The 21,616-nt window shown below is 32.6% G+C and overlaps 1 protein-coding gene across 1 annotated transcript in view; it reads right to left on the bottom strand.

Moving 5' to 3' along the window:
- Window positions 1–21,616, bottom strand: part of LOC114333903 (importin-4) — a 154,147-nt gene that overhangs the window by 55,619 nt on the left and 76,912 nt on the right. The window contains exons 12-13 of the mRNA XM_050656072.1: window positions 15,877–16,062; window positions 7,782–7,990 (exon numbers count right to left, since the gene is read on the bottom strand). Of these exons, the coding sequence (XP_050512029.1) occupies window positions 7,782–7,990; window positions 15,877–16,062 (395 nt within the window). The remainder of the gene's footprint in view (window positions 1–7,781; window positions 7,991–15,876; window positions 16,063–21,616) is intronic.

Below are 21,616 nucleotides of genomic sequence, written 5' to 3' on the forward strand. Positions count from 1 at the left end.
TGCCCATAATTTTATTTCTTTTTATTACAACCATAAGATAGCTAAATTATTTTCATGATCAATTTATAAAATTTCATTTGATCCATTAGTTAAAGAATTACATTAAAATAACTCAACCATGCACTTCGCCGCACCCTAGTTTACAGTGCGCCAATGTTTGTGAGAAGGGTGATTTTAGAGTTATAAATAAAAAATTATAGAAGCTACAGATTTAATTTTAGAAAAATCTTTATAGAGGGTTTTTTTGTAAAATTTTCTGAATTTTTCAAAGGTCAAGTCAGTTTATTTCTACAATTTCAGTCAGTTTAATAAAAAATGAAGCACCCACTTCTCGAGTAGAACTTTTTGATATGTTGTTTATTAAACATGTCCTTATGAAATTACAAAAAGTTCTATCTTGTTTGATTTTTTCCGAAGTGAAAATCTATATGCACCTATTTGTTATGTTCGTACACTCTTCATATTATGAACGCGTGTGAAGTTTAATTTCAATCTGTCAATCCATTTTTTGTTTACAAGCCATTTAATATCGATGTGTCACAGTACCTACTTTTTCACAATGGAAACAATCAAGTATCGTGCAGTGACTAAATTTTTATTTTTGGAAGGTTTCAAAATCAAAGGAAATTTACGAACGAATATTGAAAGTGTATAAGGACTTTTCGCCTTCAATTACTACGGCAGAAAGATGGGTTGCTGAATTTAAACGTGGCCGTAAAAGCCTTGAAGACGATCCACTTCAAGGACGTCCAAAAACAGCAACAACACCAGCCATCGTAGAAAAATACAGTCGTGTGACTGAAAGAGATTTAGTAGAAGCCCTAGGCATCTCATTGGGCAGTGGAAGCAATGTTTTAACTGAAGTATTGGGTTTCAGAAAGTTGGGTTCGCAATGGGTACCGCATTCGCTAACAACCTGAACGCAAACACATTCGAATGTGACTTTCTCAGCAACATCTAGAGAGTTTTCGAAACGATAAAGTAGATTTTATGCGTCGATTCATCAGTATGGATTAGACTTGGGTCTATCACCATGATCTTGAATCAAAACAAGAGGCTAAAGAGTGGTGGGAACCTGGTTTTTCGCTCAGAAACGAGTTCGTGTCCAGAAATCAGCCAAAAAGGTGTTCTGCTTAGACCAACTGAATGAATGAAAATTAACCCGGTTTCAATGCGGAACAATGCACTTTGTCATATGAGTATTTGAACAATAGCTAAAATCCATGAATTAAAGTTCGACTTGTTGGAGCATCCCCCGTATTCATCAGATTTAGCCCCTAGTGACTTCCATATGTTTCAATACCTAAAAAATTCACGCGTGGAAAGCGTTTTTCACCAAATGATGAGGTCATAACAGCCGTGGAAGCGTATTTTGCAGCCCTTCCATATTCTCACCACAGTGATGGAATTTATAAATTGTACGGTCCTTTTCATGAGCATTTTTCAGTGCGTCACAAATGATAGAAAAAAAAGGTATGTCCGTGATAATACACATTTATAACATTTATTCTAACATGACATTTTAGTTAAATCTGACAGTTGTCACATTTTATTTCCAATTTGGCATAAAAACAAATCAATTGTGTTTATTGCATTTATAAAATGGCATTTTCTTTGATTTGTATAGTCTTATAAATTGTACAGATTATATTCGTAGATATATTATATAATTCGTAAATAATTTTTTTTTTCGATTATAGCGCCGTCTATCGACAAATAGAATAAATGTTATAAATGTCTGTAATCACCGACGTGCCTTTTTTTCTGTCACATACAATTTAATGCGTTAGAAAGAAATCGAAAAACTGTGACGCATTGAAAGATGCTCATGAGAAAAAGAATAATCTCGTTGGAACGAGTGAATTAATGTTCAGGGAGACTGTACTGAATAATAAAGTGTATTTCAAACCATAAAATTTTGTTTTTCTTATCGAACCGCAAAAATTATTAACATTAATACAGTGATATTAAAGGCGGCGTGATGAGTAGGTGGTGCCTTATCATAGAAGCAGCTACAACCTAACAACAAGAAACGACCTCAAGTTTTTGCGCAGAAACAACCGAGAATCGTCCGAGAAACTGTCGAGGCAGCGTCCATAAATGAAAATTCGGCTATCGACAGCATACAGATCAGCGGTTATCAAGCTTTTTGAGTGATGTACCACCTACAGTTATTTTTATTATTTTTGGTACCACCTATATTTTTAAATTCTATTATCAATACTTACTAAGTACTACTATTTTAATTTTTTCTGTGTATTGTGTACCACCGCCAATAATGATATTATGTACCACCAGTGGTACATGTACCACAGATTGAGAACCTCTGATCTAGATGACAAATGTTGCGGGTAAAACGGATATATTTAAATAACTGCAAAGAGTAGTAGACCTATCTATCTATCTTCGAGCCTTTATCTATCCATCTTTGGACATAGGCCTCCCCTTCTCTTTTCCACTGGTTTCTATCCAGCGCTGTGGTCATCCATCTGGATCCGGCATGCTTTTGGAGGTCGTCGCTCCATCTCATCTGAAGCCTTCCTCGTCGTCTCTTATGTTCCCATGGTCGCCAGTAGATTATTTAATTGTTCCATCTGTCATCTGCTTGTTGAATGGTGTGACATGCAAAATTCCATTTGAGTTTTTCCAGCTGTTCCTGGACTGTTGCGATCTTAAGTTTTATATGCAGCATCTGTCTTTCCATCGATCTTTGCGATTTGGCCACTTTATCGATATTTTCCTTTGCAAGTGTCCAAACTTGGGAGTCATATGTGAAAACAGGAAGTATACACTGGTTAAAAATTCACGTTCTATGATATTGCGGGTATTTTTTGTTTTTCAAAATGTACCTAGCTTAATTTACCGAATTCTACCTATGCCAGTCTGATTCGCCTTTTTATTTCTGTCTTTTGGTATTCCTTGTTGAGCGTTAAGAATTATCCTAAATATATACAGGGTGATTCATTAAGAATGTCCAATCTCTGGGTTGTAGATTCTAAACCTCAAAATATTAAGATTTAACCCAAATCACTTAACCCGCGAGTAGTCGCGCTGTTAGATAGAATCTCACATTTTATCCTTTTTCGCGATAACTTGATGAAACATTTTGCAATTTTGAAAAAATTTTCGTAAGTGCCTCGAGGAAGGGTGTAGTAATGCGTTGGTATTTTTTCTTCTTCTTTTTGTGGAATTTATGGCTTTGGGGAGAGCCAATTAGCTTTAATAATTGTTAGAAATAATATTTCTAACATAGCAAGTAAATAAAAATACTATAAAATAAAAATTTGTTGTAAATTCGTATTTAAATTCGTATTGTGAGATGAAATCTAACACGCGACTATTCACGTTATAGAAGTGAGCGCGACTACTCCCGGGTTAAATAAAATGTGGCTCGTTACTGAGTTACAGGGTGTTTTATTTAAAAATTTAATAACTATTTTTATCCATTAAAAGTGAAAGTTTGATCCTTTCCACATTCAACGACATTGGCAGAATTACTATTAGTCCAAGTAATGAAGCTTAAAATACGTCAAAACCTCGCAATTTTTACAGAATGGATCGATTTGCTTGAAAATTTGATAATAAGTAGTGGATAGTCCAAGGATCAAAATTTATATGATGCCGAAAGGCGCTTTTACCATGGGGGTGGTTGCCACCCCATCTCGGGGGTGAACATTTTTTAGTATATTTTGACAGCAAAAGTTGGTAAAAAAATTCATTCTAAGCAAAAAACGTTCTATACATTTTTTTGATAAAATTAATATTTTTCGATTTATTCGCTATCGAAATTATCACTTTTATATCGAAAAAATCAATGTTTTTAATCAGTTTTCTGCTAATAACTCAAAAAGTTTTCGTTTTATCAAAACAACTATACTTAACAAAAATGTAGCTTTTAAAAAAACAAACAAAACCGTTTTTTAAAATTTTCTTTAAGACCAATAGTAATCGGACTATACTTTATTATATGCTAGCGCTTCTTCGTCAAATGCTAAGTATTGTAGTTTCAAGGTCAAAATACGGGAAAACTATATATTTTTCGAGGATACCTTATTTAAGCTAATTTAAAGTATTTAAAAATATCTACCTCCAGAAATAAAAAAAGTCTCTAGCTTAAAAATTAAGTTACTTATAATGAAAGGAATGTCAGTCCCTATTTTTTTCTGCGAAAAAGTGATCGGAATCAACCCCCTAATCACTACCCTAATTAAAATTATTCATTAATTTTATTTGGTCTTCTTTATTTATGCATTATTAATAGGTTATAGAAGTTTGACCGGCTTAGAATGATTAGTTTTTAAAAAAATGGATTTAAAAACGAATAACGAATTTTTGTAGTTTGGTAAACAATGCCCTTTTCTTCAGAATAGAAAGATTAACATCAGAGATACGAAAAAATGTTTAAATATAAAATTGTAGCTTATTTAATTCCCAAGAACATGGTTTGCAAAAAATTTTTCTGCAGCCAAAACTGAGTGAGGTATTGACAATATTAAAACTTGTAATAACATGCAAAAACCACCTTTACCAACCCTTTCAAAGTCACCTCTTTTTGCGACTGAGAATTTTAAAAGGATTTAGTATTAATAACCCTATAGATATTGTAAAAACCTACAAAATTATTTGTTATCAAACTTTCTAAGATAAAAAATAATAAAGTTACGGTTAAAAAATCAATATATTTTTTTGGAAAAAAAGGAGAAATCCAATTGGAAGCATAATTATGTAAGTTAGCGGTGTTTTTAGTCATTGCCTTTATTAAGTCTTCTTTATTTACGTATTAATAATAGAATCTAGAAGTTTGACCGGCTTAGAATGATCAGTTTTTAAAAAACTGGAGTTAAAAGCGAATAACGAATTTTTGTAGTTTGGTAAAAAATGCCATTTTCTTCAGAATAGAAAGATTAGCATCAGAGATACGAAAAAATGTTTAAAATATGAAATTGTAGGTTATTTAATTCCCAAGAACATGGCTTGAACAAATTTTTTCTACGGCATAAATTGAGTGAATCGAAAATGAGTATATCTAAAAACATTGATTTTTTAGATAGTTATAAAACTAACACTTTCAATAGCGAATAAATCGAAAACTATTAATTTTATCAAAAAAATGTATAGAACAATTTTTGCTTAGAATAAATGTTTTTATCAAATTTTGTGGTGAAAATATAATAAAAAATTTCCACCCCGAGATGGGGTGGCAACCACCCCCATGGTAAAAACGCCTTTCGGCATCATATAGATTTTGATCCTTGGACTATCCACTACTAATTCTCAAATTTTCAAGCAAATCGATCCATTCTGTAAAAATTGCGAGGTGAAAAGCTTCAGTTCCTGGACTATATTTTAGTGCAATTTTTCTATTCTTCAATACGTGCTATGTAAATAATATGCTCTTCATGCGTAATGATAAAATCTTTAGTTTTCGAGATATTTGGAAGTTAAAAATGAAGGGGCACAAATACATTAATCAAAATAGCTGTGCCGTTTCATTTTCAACTTCAAATATCTCGAAAGCTAATGATTATCGTTACAAATGAAGAGTATATAATTTGTATAGAAAGTACTGGAGAATCGAAATATTGCGCTAAAATAGCAATTCCGCCAGTGGAGTAGAATTTGGGAAGGGTCAACCATTCACTGTCCCCTATCGTACGCCTTTGGTAGTAGCCAGAAACGTTTGTTTATCATAATTTAGTAGGGTGTACATTACCAACACTCTCTGCCAAGTATGACAAGGATATGTCAGATAGTTTTAAAGTACTGGGCAAAAACAGTTATTAAATTTTTAAATAAAACACCCTGTAACACAGTAACAAGCCACATTTTACTTAAGTGATTTGGATTAAATCTCAATATTTTGAAGTCTAGAATCTACAACTCAGAGATTGGACATTACTAATGAATCGCCCTGTATATTCCTTAACTCGTCCTATTATATTTTGACCTAACGTGATCAAGGAGTTTTCGTTAGTGTTTGTCATAATCTTTGTTTTATTCTAATTCATCCTCAGTCCTATTATTTCGGCTTCATCGTTTAATAATTCTTCTAGCATGGTTTTTAAGGCTACTTTTGTATCAGCGATTAAGATTATATCGTCCGCATATCGTAGGTGGTTCAGATATTGTCCATTGATTTTAATACCTCGTTCCTCCCAGTCAATTTTTTTGAAGTAGTAGACCAATAACATTTAATTATAAGAAATAATATCCAATAGATTAGTTTCGTTACTATTAGAAGCAAAGTTTGTCATGACCAGCTAGTACTTATAGATTAAGTCTATAATGAAAGAAATAGACCGATACTCAACCTAAGTAACTACTAACAGGACAACAGGTTGCACAATACACTGGTTAGCGAAATGGCAGTTACTGTATGAGAATTTAATAAAACAAAAATTCACATAATAGGCCACAGCTACCACGAATAAGTTCTTAAAAAACTAGCAATACGATATACCCAACTATATATAAATCGACTAGTTTATATATTAATCCCTGTCACCAACAGTAACATATGCTGGTGTTAGATCTATGAATACGGCGACTGCTTTTTGTTTCTTTTGAAATCTACCTTCTACAAAAGTTATCACTGTCAAGACTTGGTCCGTACAGCTTTAATAGGGACGAAAGCCTGCTCGTCCAATAGAGCTTTTCATTCACAGTCATTTGTTTCGAGCTTCTGTCATATGTTGTATAATCCGTATATATTAATATTATACACGGATTATACGACATTTGACAGAAGCTCGAAACAAATGACAGTCGATGAAAAACCCTATGGGGACATTTTCAAGTATCCTGTGATTAATTTTATTAAAAAGAAACGTTTCTTGTGGTTTATATACCATGCTGAGTAGGGTTATAGTACGGTAGTTTTCTGGTTTATCATTTGGTTTTCCCTGTTCCGGAATTTCAATTATCTTTGTTCGCTTAAGTGAGAAAGGGATGTTGCCTCAGTGAAGTATATCAGTGTAGAGAACATTACAAGCTACTGTTTCGTGTATGTACCACTATGTAACAGGAACTCAGGATGGATGCCATCAAATCTAGATGCTTTACAGCGCATGTGAGATTTCACAAATAAGAATTCTTGTCCATTTTGTTCGTTTGTTTTAATGCCATTAAGTCTCTTTTCACCTAGGTAGTGTGTGTTCGCCTTCGTGGAGCTCTGGATAGAGATATTATATGGAAGGCAACCTTGTTAGGAGACATTGTACCTCTCTGCATTGGTTAGCTCCTCCAATTTTTCACAACAGGGACCATGCCTGCCGCCTTGATTTTTTGAAGTCAAGGTTTTCGACATTCTCTGTCAATTTTTAGCGTCTAGCTGTTTTGATGTTGTGTGCTGGCTATTTCTCGGTCACCACTTTCGAGAAAATGCGCGTATGTCTTCACATGTTTCAGTTCATCAGGGCGCATATTCTGTGCGATATTCCCTAGGGATTGTTTCCTATGTAGCGCCTATTACTGCACCCACAAAACTCTCGAATTTTTGTTAGTTGATGGAATCCAGCTGAAGGTGTGGTCTAGTTGTGCAGAGAAATTCTTCCAGTTCGTTTTTCTAAGATTCTACCTAGGGTTTCTTCCAGTTTCCTTTTCTAAGATTTCACTTAGGTCGAGGATATGATCTAATTCTTGGAATTAATAAGCCGATGATGATAGGGACAGAACAATGTTGAGTATGTAGATACATCGTTCAGGTCCTAAATATGTATGCACGCTCCGCTAAATAAAAACAACAAGAAAGTTAAAAAAAATAATAAAGAACACCGTCTTACCTAAATATCTTATCCTTTCCATGTAAAATCATTTCCCCCAAACCAAAAATAGCGTTATTCCTTACTTCGTCAGCAGAATCTCTTGCACCAGTAAACCAAAGATTTAGAAGTGTTGGAACAAACTTTTCTACATAAATACCTAAAGATTTCATACATTCCGCTAAAGTTCCAAATGCAAATGATCTTTGAGATAAACTGTGTTGTTTTTTCTAAAAAATGATAAATCACACATAAAGAACTAAAGAGATATATTTTTAGGACGTAGTAAAATATTAGCTGCCAAAAGAGATTTGGACTGCGTAGTTCTGATTAATCATTGATAATTATTTTCCAACTTTTCAGAATAGAATAACTTGAGTTCTTGCCTTACTGCAGCATCTCAGACATAATCGAATCCATGAATAAAAATATTCGTTTTTTTAGTTCAATTATTGTTTGTAAGCGTGCCAAAAAAGTAAGAAAAAATTTTGAGTAAAGGTGAATCTAATAAAAGACTAGAACGACAAGTCAAGCGGAAATGCAGTTTGTCCGGGACGATAACTCCTAGCGCTACCTAGGAAAGAAATCTGAACTAGCAACTGACATGTACATGAACAATTGTGCGTCGCATTTTTCAAGAATGACAAGAAAGTCAAAGAAGCGATAAAGGCTATACCGTGATAAGATGGTCAAAAATGCCCCCGCACCGATCAGCCCCGCTACTTGTGTTTTCAATAAAAGATATAAAATTGACTTCGTGTAAATGTTTAGCTTCCCAGAGGTCCTAGAACCTCTTGAATCGAGGAAAGAAGAATTTTTAGGTTTTATTTGTTTTTGATCGCAATTTTGTTATAAAAAATCTGAAAAAATTGAAGAAGATGTATCTTTTGAATACAAAACAGCATGATTTTTTCAGATTTTTATATTGAAAATTGAGCCCAGGAAAATATTTTGAAATTTTCAAAAAAAATTTAGGTTATGATAATATGCTTTGGTTAATTTTTAAATAGTTTTTTTTGTATATTTTTTGTCATTCTTTTGAATGACAGGCAGAATTTTTAATATCTGAACGAAAAGAAGGAAAAAATCGAAAAAAAAAACGTCTTTTGGCTGTCTGACATCCAATTTTAGGATTTAGGATCCTGTCTACAACTGAAAAAAAAAACTAAAAGTGCGAATTTTGTCATAAAATTTGGTATGTGGGGTTATAATAATATTTGGAAAACTTTTCCAAATAACTTTTTTTTCGATATCTTTAACACGAAGCAAATCGAATCGCATATCAAAAATTCACCCTGTTTGTGGATTCGCCGCGTTTAAAATTTAAATTTCAGTTGACTATTTTAAAAAATGTGAACCATCAACCTGTATGACTGTGCAAAATTTCAAATCTGTATATATTTTGATAGTGAGTGTCTTCATCTTAAATGCGATACACTGTATATTATCAATTTGATATTTTATTGCAACTAATATAGTCGTATTTTTAATAGATTCAAAGTATACATTCAAAATACTGACTAATTCACTAATTCTATCATAAAAAGTTCAAATTGATTGCATTGAAGTGTTGAACCAATTAATGTGTAATATTATTATAATGTCATTGAAAGCATTTCCAAGTTCCCAGAGCTTAACGCAAATTCGGACTCGGCCACTCTCGGAAGACTCGTTGCCTGACGGTAGGCGGGGGCTCTATCATTAGATTTATTTGTTTGAATTTGTTTGAATCCATTAAAAATACAACTTTATTTGTTGCAATAAATTATCAAATTGATAATGGAAATAATAATAATGAAAGTTGATCATTATTTAAATTATACAAATAAATGTTGTCAAATAATACTTAAAACATAATCAATATTTTCTTTTGACAGGTTAATCAAAGAATTCGCATGCGTCAAATAAAAATAATTAATTATTTTAAAAATGAAGATTCATAGCCTTCAAAATTTTTGAAATTTTCAATAATTTTTTAGGTTATGATAATGTGTTTTGGCCAACTTTTAAATAGTATTTTTTATGTCCTTTTTTTCTTTCTTTTGAATGGTTATGATAATGTGTTTTGGCCAACTTTTAAATAGTATTTTTATGTACTTTTTTTCGTTCTTTTGAATGGCACGGCAGAATTTTTAATTTCTGAGCTGAAAGAAAAAAAAAAAAAAAACGAAAAAACCGTTTTTAACCATTTATTCGCCCATAACCTCAAATCTCAGTTGCTAATTACACGTTTTCTACATTTTTCCTTCCACATTATCAAATCCTATTTGAAAAGTCCCAATTGCGATAACATTTTTGTAAACTCCACGTTTTTGTAACTTTTTGCAATTTTTTGTACCCCATCTCAAAATTAGATAGTTAGATATTAGAATAGTTTTCCATCTATTCGCTGACAGGCTATGAATCTTCATTTTTAAAATAATTATTTTTAACCTAAAAATTCTCAAAATGCGAAAAAATCATATTTTTTTAAAATTATTTTTACTTGACGCATTGAAATTCTTTGATTACATTGTGAAAAGAAAATATTGATTTATGTTTTAAGTATTATTTAACAAAATTTATTTGTATAATTTAAATAATGATCAACTTACATTAATATTATGTTCAAACAATTATATATTATCAATTTGATAATTTATTGCAAAATATGTAGTCGTATTTTTAATATAGTAGGGGAGCGAAGTATGCTAAATGTGCAGTCACTTGAGCGCTTTGGGGACCTATTGAGTTGTGAAGAGTAGGTCCTAAAACCAAAAAAAGTTAAATAAAGTTTTCCATTTTAGTGGGAACTTTCCATTTTTAATTTAATTTTCCATTTCCAACAATCGTTTTTTTCGATTTTAACGCCATCTATCCATAATTTAAAAACATGTTTCGAATTAAAGTTACTTATTTTTACGTAAGGAATCAAAATCTGCAATAAAAAATGGGGGCTCCTATTTCGGATTTTAAAGTAACCCCCACCCCACCTCCGTGGGGGCCGTGTTTGGTACCATTCGATAGATTTTTCAAAAATATTGATTTAGTGTATTTTGCAGTTTTTCGATCTAATGTTTATTTTGCGAAATATCGCGGTATTTGTGTTTAAAATTTTAAATTTACCCCCCACCCCTCTCCGTGAGGAGTCATGTTTGGTATAATTCGATAGATTTTTGAAAAATATTGAACACGTATTTTTTAGTTTTTCGATCTAACGTTCATTTCGCGAATTATTCGCTTTTTTTTTTGTGAAACTTTTTAACTCACCCATTTCCTTACGTCCCGCTTAAATCGTCAGATTTTTTAAATATACACCGTTTTGCATGTCCTTATATATTTTTTTTTTCGGGCCCCCCTTAAAGAACTCCCCTGTGCTAAGAGCTAATATATGGTAGAGGTACATCTGCAGGGCACCAGGTTTCTCCCCATATGATAATCTGACGCGCTCGAGTAACTGCAAAAATCCTCGCTTGGGCTCCCCTACCAATAGATTCAAACAAATAAATCTAATGATAGAGCGCCCGCCTACATTTATTCGTATATTTAAATAATGACCAACTTACATTAATATTATTTTCAAACAATAATATATTATCAGTTTGATAATTTATTGCAACAAATATAGTCGCATTTTTAATAGATTCAAACAAATTCAAACAAACAATTCTAATGATAGAGCGCCCGCCTACCGTTAGGCAACGAGTCTTTCGAAAGTGACCGAGTGCGAATTAGCGTTAAGCTCTGGAAACTTGGAAATTATTTCAATGACATTATATTATATTACAGTAGACTCTCTCTATAAAGAACACGGGTATTACGAGGTTTCGATTATAACGAGGTACACTAGATGTCCCATGAAATTCCTATTGAACTATAACACCTCTATAACGAGGCATATTTGGTTATCTTCTTCTTTGGGTGTCGTCTTCTTAGCGAAGTTTGGCGATGACTTCTGCAAATTCGTCTCTATTTTGGGCTTTTCTTATTAGACTTTGTAAGTCTAATCCTGTCCATTCTTTGATGTTGCGCAGGCAGGTCATATTTGGTTATAACGAGGAAAAATGAAATCGAAGAATATGTTTCTTTACCTGTTTTTGGCGTGGTGATGGCAATAAATAAATACCATAACTGCCTGTATACAGGAATGCCCAACACCTGTGTGCTTATCGAGAGCAGTGCTGTAATAAATTCTACCGCCGGTAATAAACTTCTTACTTCTTGTTATCGACCGATATTGAATATTGTAGGAATTTACAATTTACGATGGCCAAATTTCATTGTTGAGGTCGACCATCGACACCTAATCAACTACGTAACAGGCATCAAAACATTTCAGTGGTGGTGGTATGCACAATATTATTGTTGTCTGATATAACTAGAGCCGCTTATAACGAGGTAATTAGTCTGCCATTTTGGTCTCGTTATAGAGAATGCAATCAGTTTGAACTTTTTATGATAAAATTAGTGAATTAGTCAGTATTTTGAATGTATACTTTGAATCTATTAAAAATACGACAATATTAGTTGCAAAAAATTATCAAACTGATAATACACTAAGCGTCAAAATTAACACAACACCTTAAAAATGGGGCATTTTTGATGTCTCGTATTTCCCAAACCTGTTGTCCGATTTGAGCGATTTTTTTAGTATATTATAGCTTTATTCTTCAAGAATATTGATGTAATAATAATATTGCCAAAGAAGTAAGTGTCATTGTATACCGGGTGTAACAATGATAGTGTGTTTTTTCCTCAAAGTTTGGAACACCCTGTGGACTATTCTAGCGTATATAAAATATTGAAATTAACTTAACTGTAGTCTTAGCGAACGGCTCCACGAGCGACAAATTAACGCTAGCAGTAGCAGTAAAATTACGGCGGCAGCACAGCTGTAAAATCATGGCTCCATGAGAGCGACGCATACAGCGTGCATAGCGCCGCACGTGTTAATCTTACAACAAAAGGAACTTTTAGAAGTGACCATCCCTATATAAAATTTAGTAAACTGGTAGATTTACCCCCTGGACCTATCCGTCTGCGACATGACCTTGACGACGCCACTTTTCCCGATTTCGAGCGACAACTTACAGCTCCGTGGAGCCGCCCAGTATTATCGCTGTTGGTTTCATTTATCACGCTTCATTTTACTGCTACTGCTGGCGTAAATTTGTCTTTTTGCTTCTTGATTCATTCGCTTATGTTGGATAACAAAAAAGTACTTTAACAACTAGCCATGTTCTTCATCAGTACAGGGTGTTTCTAAATAAGTGCGACAAACTTTAAGAGGTAATTTTACATGAAAAAATAATGACTGTTCGCTTTATAAACATATGTCCGCAAAGGCTTTGTTTCCGGGATACGGGATGTTGAATTTTTTCTTACAAACTGACGATTTATTTATTACTCTAAAACTGGTTCAGATATGCAAATGAAATTTGGTAGGTTTTAAAAAGTAGCTATGGCGCATTTTTTGACATACCATTAAGAATTTAATATTCACCATTGGCGTGCATACGAGTATAAACATTTTCGATACATCCCGTATGCACGCCAATGGTGAATATAAAATTCTTAGTTGTATGTAAAAAATGCGCAATAACTACCTCTTAAAACCTACCTAATTTAATTTGCATATCTCAACCGGTTTTAGAGCAATAAATAAATCGTCAGTGTGTAAGAAAAAATACAACATCCCGTATCTCGGAAACGAAGCATCTGTGAACATATGTTTATAAAGCAAACGGTCATTATTTTTTCATGCAGAATTAACCCTTAAAGTTTGTCGCACTTATTTAAAAACACACTGTATCGATGAATAACATGGCTAGTTGTTAAAGTATCTAACTTTTTTATTATCCCACATACGCGAATAAATCAAAAAGTAAAATGTTAAGAAAGCCTAAGGCTACAGTTGGGTTTTAATTTCAACATTTCATATATTCTAGAATATTCCACAGGGTGTTCCAAACTTTGAGGAAAAAACACACTATCATTATTACACCCGGTATACAATGGCACTTACCTGTTTAGCAATAATATTATTACATCGATATTCTTGAAGAATAAAGCTATCATATTAGTAAAAAATCACTAAAATCGGATAACAGGTTTAGGAAATACAAGACATCAAAAACGTCCCATTTCTAAGGTGGTGCGTTAATTTTGATGCTTAGTGTATAAAGTGTGTCGCATTTAAGATGAAGACACCCCTATATTTCGGCTATCAAAACATATACAGATTTGAAATTTTGCACAGTCATACAGGTTGATCGTTCACATTTTTTAAAATAGTCAACTTAAATTTAAATTTTAAACGCGGCCTACTGCGAATCCACAAACACGGTGAATTTTCGATATGCGATTCGACTTGCTTCGCGTTAGAGATATCGAAAAAAGTTATTTGGAAAAGTTGTTCCAAATATTATTATAACCCCACATACCAAATTTTATGACAAAATTCGAACCTTTAGTTTTTCTTTTCAGTTGTAGTCAGGATCCTAAATCCTAAAATTGGCTGTCCCGAGATGCATCTAGAGTCAGCCAAAAAACGGGTTTTTCGATTTTTTCGTTCTTTCCGCTCAGATATTAAAAAATTCTGCGTCTGCCACTTAAAAGAATGACAAAAAATACATAAAAAATACTATTTAAAAGTTGGCCAAATCATATTATCATAACCTAAATTTTCTTTGAAAATTTCAAAAAATTTTCCTGTGCTTAATTTTCAATATAAAAATCTGAAAAAAATCTGAAAGTTTTGTATTCAAAAGATATATTTCTTCTTGAATTTTTTCAGATTTTTAAAGCAAAATTGCGCCAAAAAAGTAATAAAACCTAAAAATTCTTCTTTTCTCGATTCAAGCGGTTTTAGGACCTCTGGGAAGCTAAAAATTTGCATAAGGGCATAATTTTATATCCTTTATCGAAAACACAAGTAGCGGGGCTGATCGGTGCGGGTACATTTTTGACCATATTATCCCGCTATAGCCTTTAGTTTTTACTAAAAATATAGTTTTTAAAAATGTCTTGTCTATGCAAACTTAATAAAATAATTTGTTCCGAAATTAAAATAGTTATCACGAATGAATAAATCAATGACTTGTTTATTTTCTATGTTTGTTTCATTCTTGCATATGATCTGCATTTCACACCTGCTACATCTCCTGTGAGTGGGTTCACTTCCGTGAACGTGTGTGGAGGGAGTCAGGAAAAATAGAGGGAGACACTATAAAATGGGATTGAGTCAGGAACAAGTAGAGAGGGACATGATAAAATAAGAGAGAGTCAGGAAATATTAAAGGGAGACGAGATAAAATAGGAGTAAGTCGGGAAAAATTACAGGGAGTCAAGAAAAATTAGATGGAGCCAAGAAAAATTGGAGGGAGTCAGAAAAATTACAGGGAGTCAAGAAAAATTAGAGTGAGTCAGGGAAAATTAGGGGGAGTCGGGCAAAATTGGAGGAAGTAAGGGAGCGTTCAAGTATTACGTAACGCGATTATTGACCCCCTCCCCCCTGCGTAACGCACTGTAATGGGCCTTTACCTATTACGTAACGCAATTTTTGAAGATTTTTGATTCCCCCCAACCTGCGTTACGTAATACTTGAACGGTCCCTAATGAAAAATTAGAGTGAGTCAGAAAAATTGGAGGGAGTCACGAAAAATTAGAGGGAGTCACGAAAAATTAGAGGGAGTCACGAAAAATTAGAGGAAGTAACGAAAAATTAGAGTGAGTCAGGGAAAATTAGGGGGAAGTCGGGAAAATTGGAGTAAGAAAAAATTGGAGAAAACCGGAAAAATTGGGAGTTAGTCAGAAAAAAGTGGAGTGAATCAGAAAAAATTACAGGGAATCAGAAAAAATTGGAGGGAGCAAGAAAAAATTGGAGGAAGTCAGTCAAAATTGAGTGGAGTGACTGTAAAATCTCTACTTAAAATATAAAAAGTAAAGGTGTCGCTAAGAGAAACACCTATTTTCTGGTGAAACCTTGGTAAATAAAAATTATAATTTTATATAGTACTTGTTGAGTGAATGATATTTTCTGAAAAAATTTTGGAAAATATTTAAGACATCAGAAAGTCAGCACTTCCATAAATTTATTGAACATTACGTTTCTAAATAATATCCTAGGTTTTCTCACCGTTCTAGCAGAGAGCAATTGTAAAATGTTTGGAAAATAGGACATCAAATCATCTGGCCTGACAGCCGCTGAAAATTTTGGAATGACATCACCAGCCGATTCCAGCAAGAGTTCGTCTTGTTCGGCTTCAACATCGTCATCATTATTTTCAGTTTGACCAGCTAAATCCGTATCCTGGCACATAGTCTAAAATAAATGGAAGGTACAATCGCAATACGTAAAACGTAAAAAATAAAACAGAAATTTAGGTATAATAAAGACATTTGATATTTATTTGATATTTAGATATACTACAGTTGATCCGTTGGATCTTTGCACAAGTATGACACTATTCACGAATTATTTTTTATATTACGTCTCTCTCACGTTAAGAATTTAGTTATTAGCTAATAAAAATGAATGTGTGTGTACTTTGTACGCACGTTAGAAGTTATACTTCTATTATATGATTTCAATGAAATAAATATATTTTAGACAGTTTATTTGTATTTTATTTACATACTTAAATATTAAACTAACATTAATACCTACTACTTTCCAAAAGATTTTATTAAAACAATATCAAAAATTAAAAAATAAGTTAAACTCTTATTCATCTTAAACTAAAAAAAATTAACAACTAACTTCATGCTGTCGGCGCGTACTTCATACAGTCATTTTTATAAAAAATCACTCTCAACATGTTTCCCAATCGCACCTAAAGAAGTATAACTTCAAAAATAATATATGTAGTAATAAATTACATGTAGTCATATAAAAAGTGCTAAGACCATGCCAACGCACTGTGGTTCCAAATGCCGAAAAGGTGGTCATGAACCTTTAAAAGCGTATATTGTTCATACACTTCGGAATTACTTTCGTAATCAAGAGTTATTGGCATCGCTGATTACGAATCTGACATTTTTTTTGAAAATCAAAATGGCGAATCGAACATGGCGGAAAGAAATTGAAAATATCACAGCCTCCTAAAGCTTACAAGCCGTGAAATGAGAAAATTGGCAACGTTGAAGCTAGTCCGATGGTAATCCCTATTAACTTTGTTTACATTGGGAGTTTATGCCAATTTTGTTAATTTTTAGTGTATTGTTGAGTTATTTGATTAAAAAAGAAAAAGTATGTACCTCTTATGTATATTGTAATATTTGTGTGATTTCTAATAATAAGATATAGTACAAACTGTTAAATTCACAACCACAACATCCCTTTAGCAACTACAAACCCCAACTCGATAAGTGTGAATTAATTCATTGGTACAGGTACAATTAATTCATTTTCCTTTTATATTCTTTATTATAACACATTAACTTAGAGATGCCGAGACACTGCAGTGTACCAAATTGCAAATCAAATTATGCAACTTACTTTAAAATACGAACAGGCCCAAAGTACATTCTCTTTTCCCAAAAACGATCACCTTCGTAATCAGTGGGTTAGATCTATTAACCGTGAAAATTTTACAGTAACTGCTAGTTCAGTGGTACGTAACAAACATTTTGATTCGACCAACATATTGAAACTGAGTCATTTATTGATAAAAATGGTACTGTTCTTTACCGAAATTTGATATACCCGAAGTTGAAAGAGAATGCAATCCCAAGCATTTTTGAAAATCAACCTTCATATTTATTTAACCCAAAACCACCAACAAGAAAAAATCCTGAAAGTAGACGTGCTGAAATAAGTCTCTGGGAAGAAAATAATATAAAGGAATTTGAAAACGAAGACCTTATCGTGGATTTCAATCAACTTGTACAACATGTTAGTGAGAAGATTGAGTTAAAAACTGACAGATAAAAGTTGTAGAAGAAAGGATTTGTTTTTACTTATTAAATATTGACAGTCACTGCAGTGATGAGTGCATACAAGTTATTTCAAACATTAATATTACAAATTCAAACGAAGGAATTACTTGTATCTGTATATATGAAGAACAGCCCACTGTCACCTCAGGATTTAAAATGGATTTAAGATTTAAAATGTCAGTTAGAAAATAATTATTTGTCATATGTACTTAGCACCAAATTTGAATGATCGAGCAAAAGTAGTCAATTACATGAAATAGTACATGAAATATATGTAAATCCCGGAGTTCTTTATTACTAACAGCAAATTACTGGATTTGCTGCCAACAATGATAAACAATTAGCCAAAAATATTGTGACGTTAATGTCATGCTTCTGTCATATGTCGTATAACCCATATAAATAATAATATAGATATAAGTACGACACATGACGGAAGATCGAAACAAATGAGAATCATTGAAAATATCTATTATCCTATTATTATTTTTGTCATTTAAAATACCAACACAATGTATGCGTTTATAAATTTATTAACACACTGAGAATAATAAAATCAGACACCAATATAATGTATTTTTTATTTATAAACTTATTAACAAACTGCAGTCCAGTAAAATAAAATTATCAACATTAACCTTATGGTGAATTATATTTTAAAACAAACACGCACACACAGAATTTTGTTGTACTAGATTTGCTCCTGGTTGAAAATGTACTGCCACAGTTTGTTCTATATCAATATCAATAGCATCTTCATTTGCTAGTATTTCAAGGTTTTCTCTATTAACTACTGCAACAGAAGAAGAGGTCCAGATGACCAAGACATGAAGACTCGGGGATCCACAACAGAAGCAGTTCAAAGGAGAGCGTGCAACATCGGTGAAGAAATGAAATATCTTAAGTGAATGTATTATAAATATTATTAGGGCAATAAATGTTTTTATTTTTATTTTTTTATATATTAACTACCTAGCCTTTTATATATTAACTTTCTGCCTAGTAAATCTGAACTAGTCTTTATTATTTTTTGAACAAAAGGTAACCTGCATCTTATTTCACATGTCAAAATAATAGGAACTGTTCTTTCACTAACAATTCTTAAAGCAATTATTAATTATACAGCACTTCAACTGCTGGCTGAGGATTCTGCTATTGTGTCATTGGGTAGGTGATGACTGGATATTCACTTCCCTAATAATACATTGTCCATAAATTCCTCATTTTATACACCCATACTATGCAAAAGTATTTAACAACTTCTAAAATAGCTATTTCTAATTGCACTGCCATGTAATAAGATGATTATTAGGTTGTAAGATGATTGTGGTATTCTTCAAATCACAAAATAATTAAATTTAACGTGTTACTCCTTTCACTGATCTTATTTTAATTTTTAACTTTAACTAGGATCTTATTTTTATCGGTCACAATACAGAATCTTCTAGGTTATTTTTATATGTTATTTTTATACATATTCTTAATGTCCTTTGTCAAAATAAAAGTTAAAATACGTTTTCGATCATTCTCTTTTATTAGACATGTCGTTTATTTTTATTTAAAGGATCTTTTAACTTTGTTTTCACGATAAATAACTCTCATTATTTTGCTGTGGTGACAACGTAAACAATGGGACTATCGGAAATATATCGGACTACCTTAAACAGCTGTTGCGATGTTGCCTTTCTTAGTTCACGGCTTGTAAGCTTTAGGAGGCTGTGAAAATATCAATCAAAACGCAAAATTTGTTGTCAAATTTGGTAGTTTAAGGTCGCTGATAGATCGATGATCTATCATTATTTTTTTGAAAAACAAAATGGCGGACCATTATGGCCGCAAGAAATTCGAAAATTTTATTTTAAACGCATATTTTTTTGAAATTTTATATAAAAAGGAATTTTGAAATTCCTGACTACCAATACATTTTCTTTTTGAAGTAAAATATTTAGAACCTACTACAGTAGAGCGTCGATAATCCGAACCCTGGTAATCCGAACGATCGCTAATCCGAACGCAAAAAAAAAATTATAAAATTAAAAAATATGATCACGGACCGAATTTTTGGATGTAATATACACTCAGATGCAAAAAAACGCAACGGAGAAAATATTTTGGTCAAATTCAAAGTATTTCAGTTTTTTTATTTTTAGCCCTATTTTGATCATTTTTCTAGCCTATTGTGTAAAAATTTATAAATTTTAATTTGGTGTAGTGAGTTTTTTAATAAAATTTTGTATGTTACTTATTATACGGGGTTAATCGAAAGGTGGTTTTTTATCCTAACTTTGAAACATCCCGTGGAATAATTCCGTTAGCGGATTTTTGTAAAACCTTATTTTTCGGTTGCAACCATGTCTTCTAAATATTATGTTTTTTGTTTCATGTGAAAATATGGATTGGCTCATTTTTAGGAGCGAAATGACTTTGCCACCTATTAGTACCATTATCTATTGTATTAATTTGTAATACGACGATGGTGACTGATATCGAAGGAATGTCATATCGACATCCCAGAAGCACTGTATTTAAATAATGATTAAAAGCCACCAAATGATCTTGGTTTTAATGAACAATGATAACAATAACAAAACATAAAAACCTACTTAAATGTAACTTAACCTAAGTACGCAAATAACAAAGAAAAACTACTAAAAAATAACTTGGTACTTTGTATTGCCTCCCCTGGCCTCTATAACTGCCTGTACACGTCGCCGTCGGCTCGTGCTGTCTATGAGGTTGCGAATATTATCTTGGTGGATGTTTTGTCATTTCTCTTCTAGAGCCAAGCGAAGTTCGCTAATTGAGGCTGGTGCGACTTCGCGACCTCAAATATTTCTACCAAGCATGTCACAAACGTGCTCTATTGGGTTCAGATCTGGCGAACACGCTGGCCAGTTCATTTTATTAATACCAACTTCCTCTAAATATTGCGTGACACACACTGCAGAGTGGGGTCGCGCATTATCTGGCATTAATAGAAAATTATCGCCGATATATTGAGAAAAGGCTACTACGTGATTCGCTAAAATTTCCTCAATATACCGGTGTGTAGCCTTACGCTTGTTTGTTCCAGTTCGTATAAAATGTTTCATTACCCTTTGGATGGTAGAGCGATGAGTGTGTAGTACTCTAGCCAAATATTTATAATTTCCCCCATCTTCAACCAGAGCAACGACTTTCGCACAACCTTCTACACTAAGAACCATGATATGGTTCTTAGTGTCGAAGAACGATAAGAACCTAAGAACCATAACAAAATGTAAGTGTCAATATAACCTAATGATAACAGTCACCAAAGCCACCTCGTCGTATTACAAAATAACTCCAACATAATCATAACTAAAAAGTCCTAAATTGTGAGTGACAAATTCATTTGCCTCTAAAAAATGAACCAAGGCATATTTTGACATGAAACAAAAAACAAACAATGCTTTGGAGACATGGTTGCAACCGAAAAATAAGGTTTTACAAAAATTCGCAAACGGAATTATTCCACAGGATGTTTTAAAGTTAGGATAAAAAACCACCTTTCGATTAACCCCGTATAATAAGTCAAATACAAAATTTTATTAAAAAGCTCACTATACCAAATTAAAATCTATAAATTTTTACACAGCGTGCTAAAAAAATCATCAAAATAGGGATAAAAATAAAAAACTGAAATACTTTGAATTTGACCAAAATTTTCTCCGTTGCGTTTTTTTTGCATCTGAGTGTATATGATAATATGGGCAAAATATGACCGCGGATTTTTGTTTTGTTTATGCAGAAATACATACAATATATTTGTTTTTATGCAGGTGTTTTATTCCTTGTAACTAAAACGTATGTACATAATATGTACTATGTTTATGAGCTTTGTATGTATTTTGAACATATGTTCGATAATCCGAACAATCTGATAATCCGAACTACCCCTGTACCAATTAGTTCGGATT

The sequence above is a fragment of the Diabrotica virgifera genome, chromosome 7, assembly GCF_917563875.1.
Source record: "Diabrotica virgifera virgifera chromosome 7, PGI_DIABVI_V3a".
Lineage (NCBI taxonomy): Eukaryota > Metazoa > Arthropoda > Insecta > Coleoptera > Chrysomelidae > Diabrotica > Diabrotica virgifera.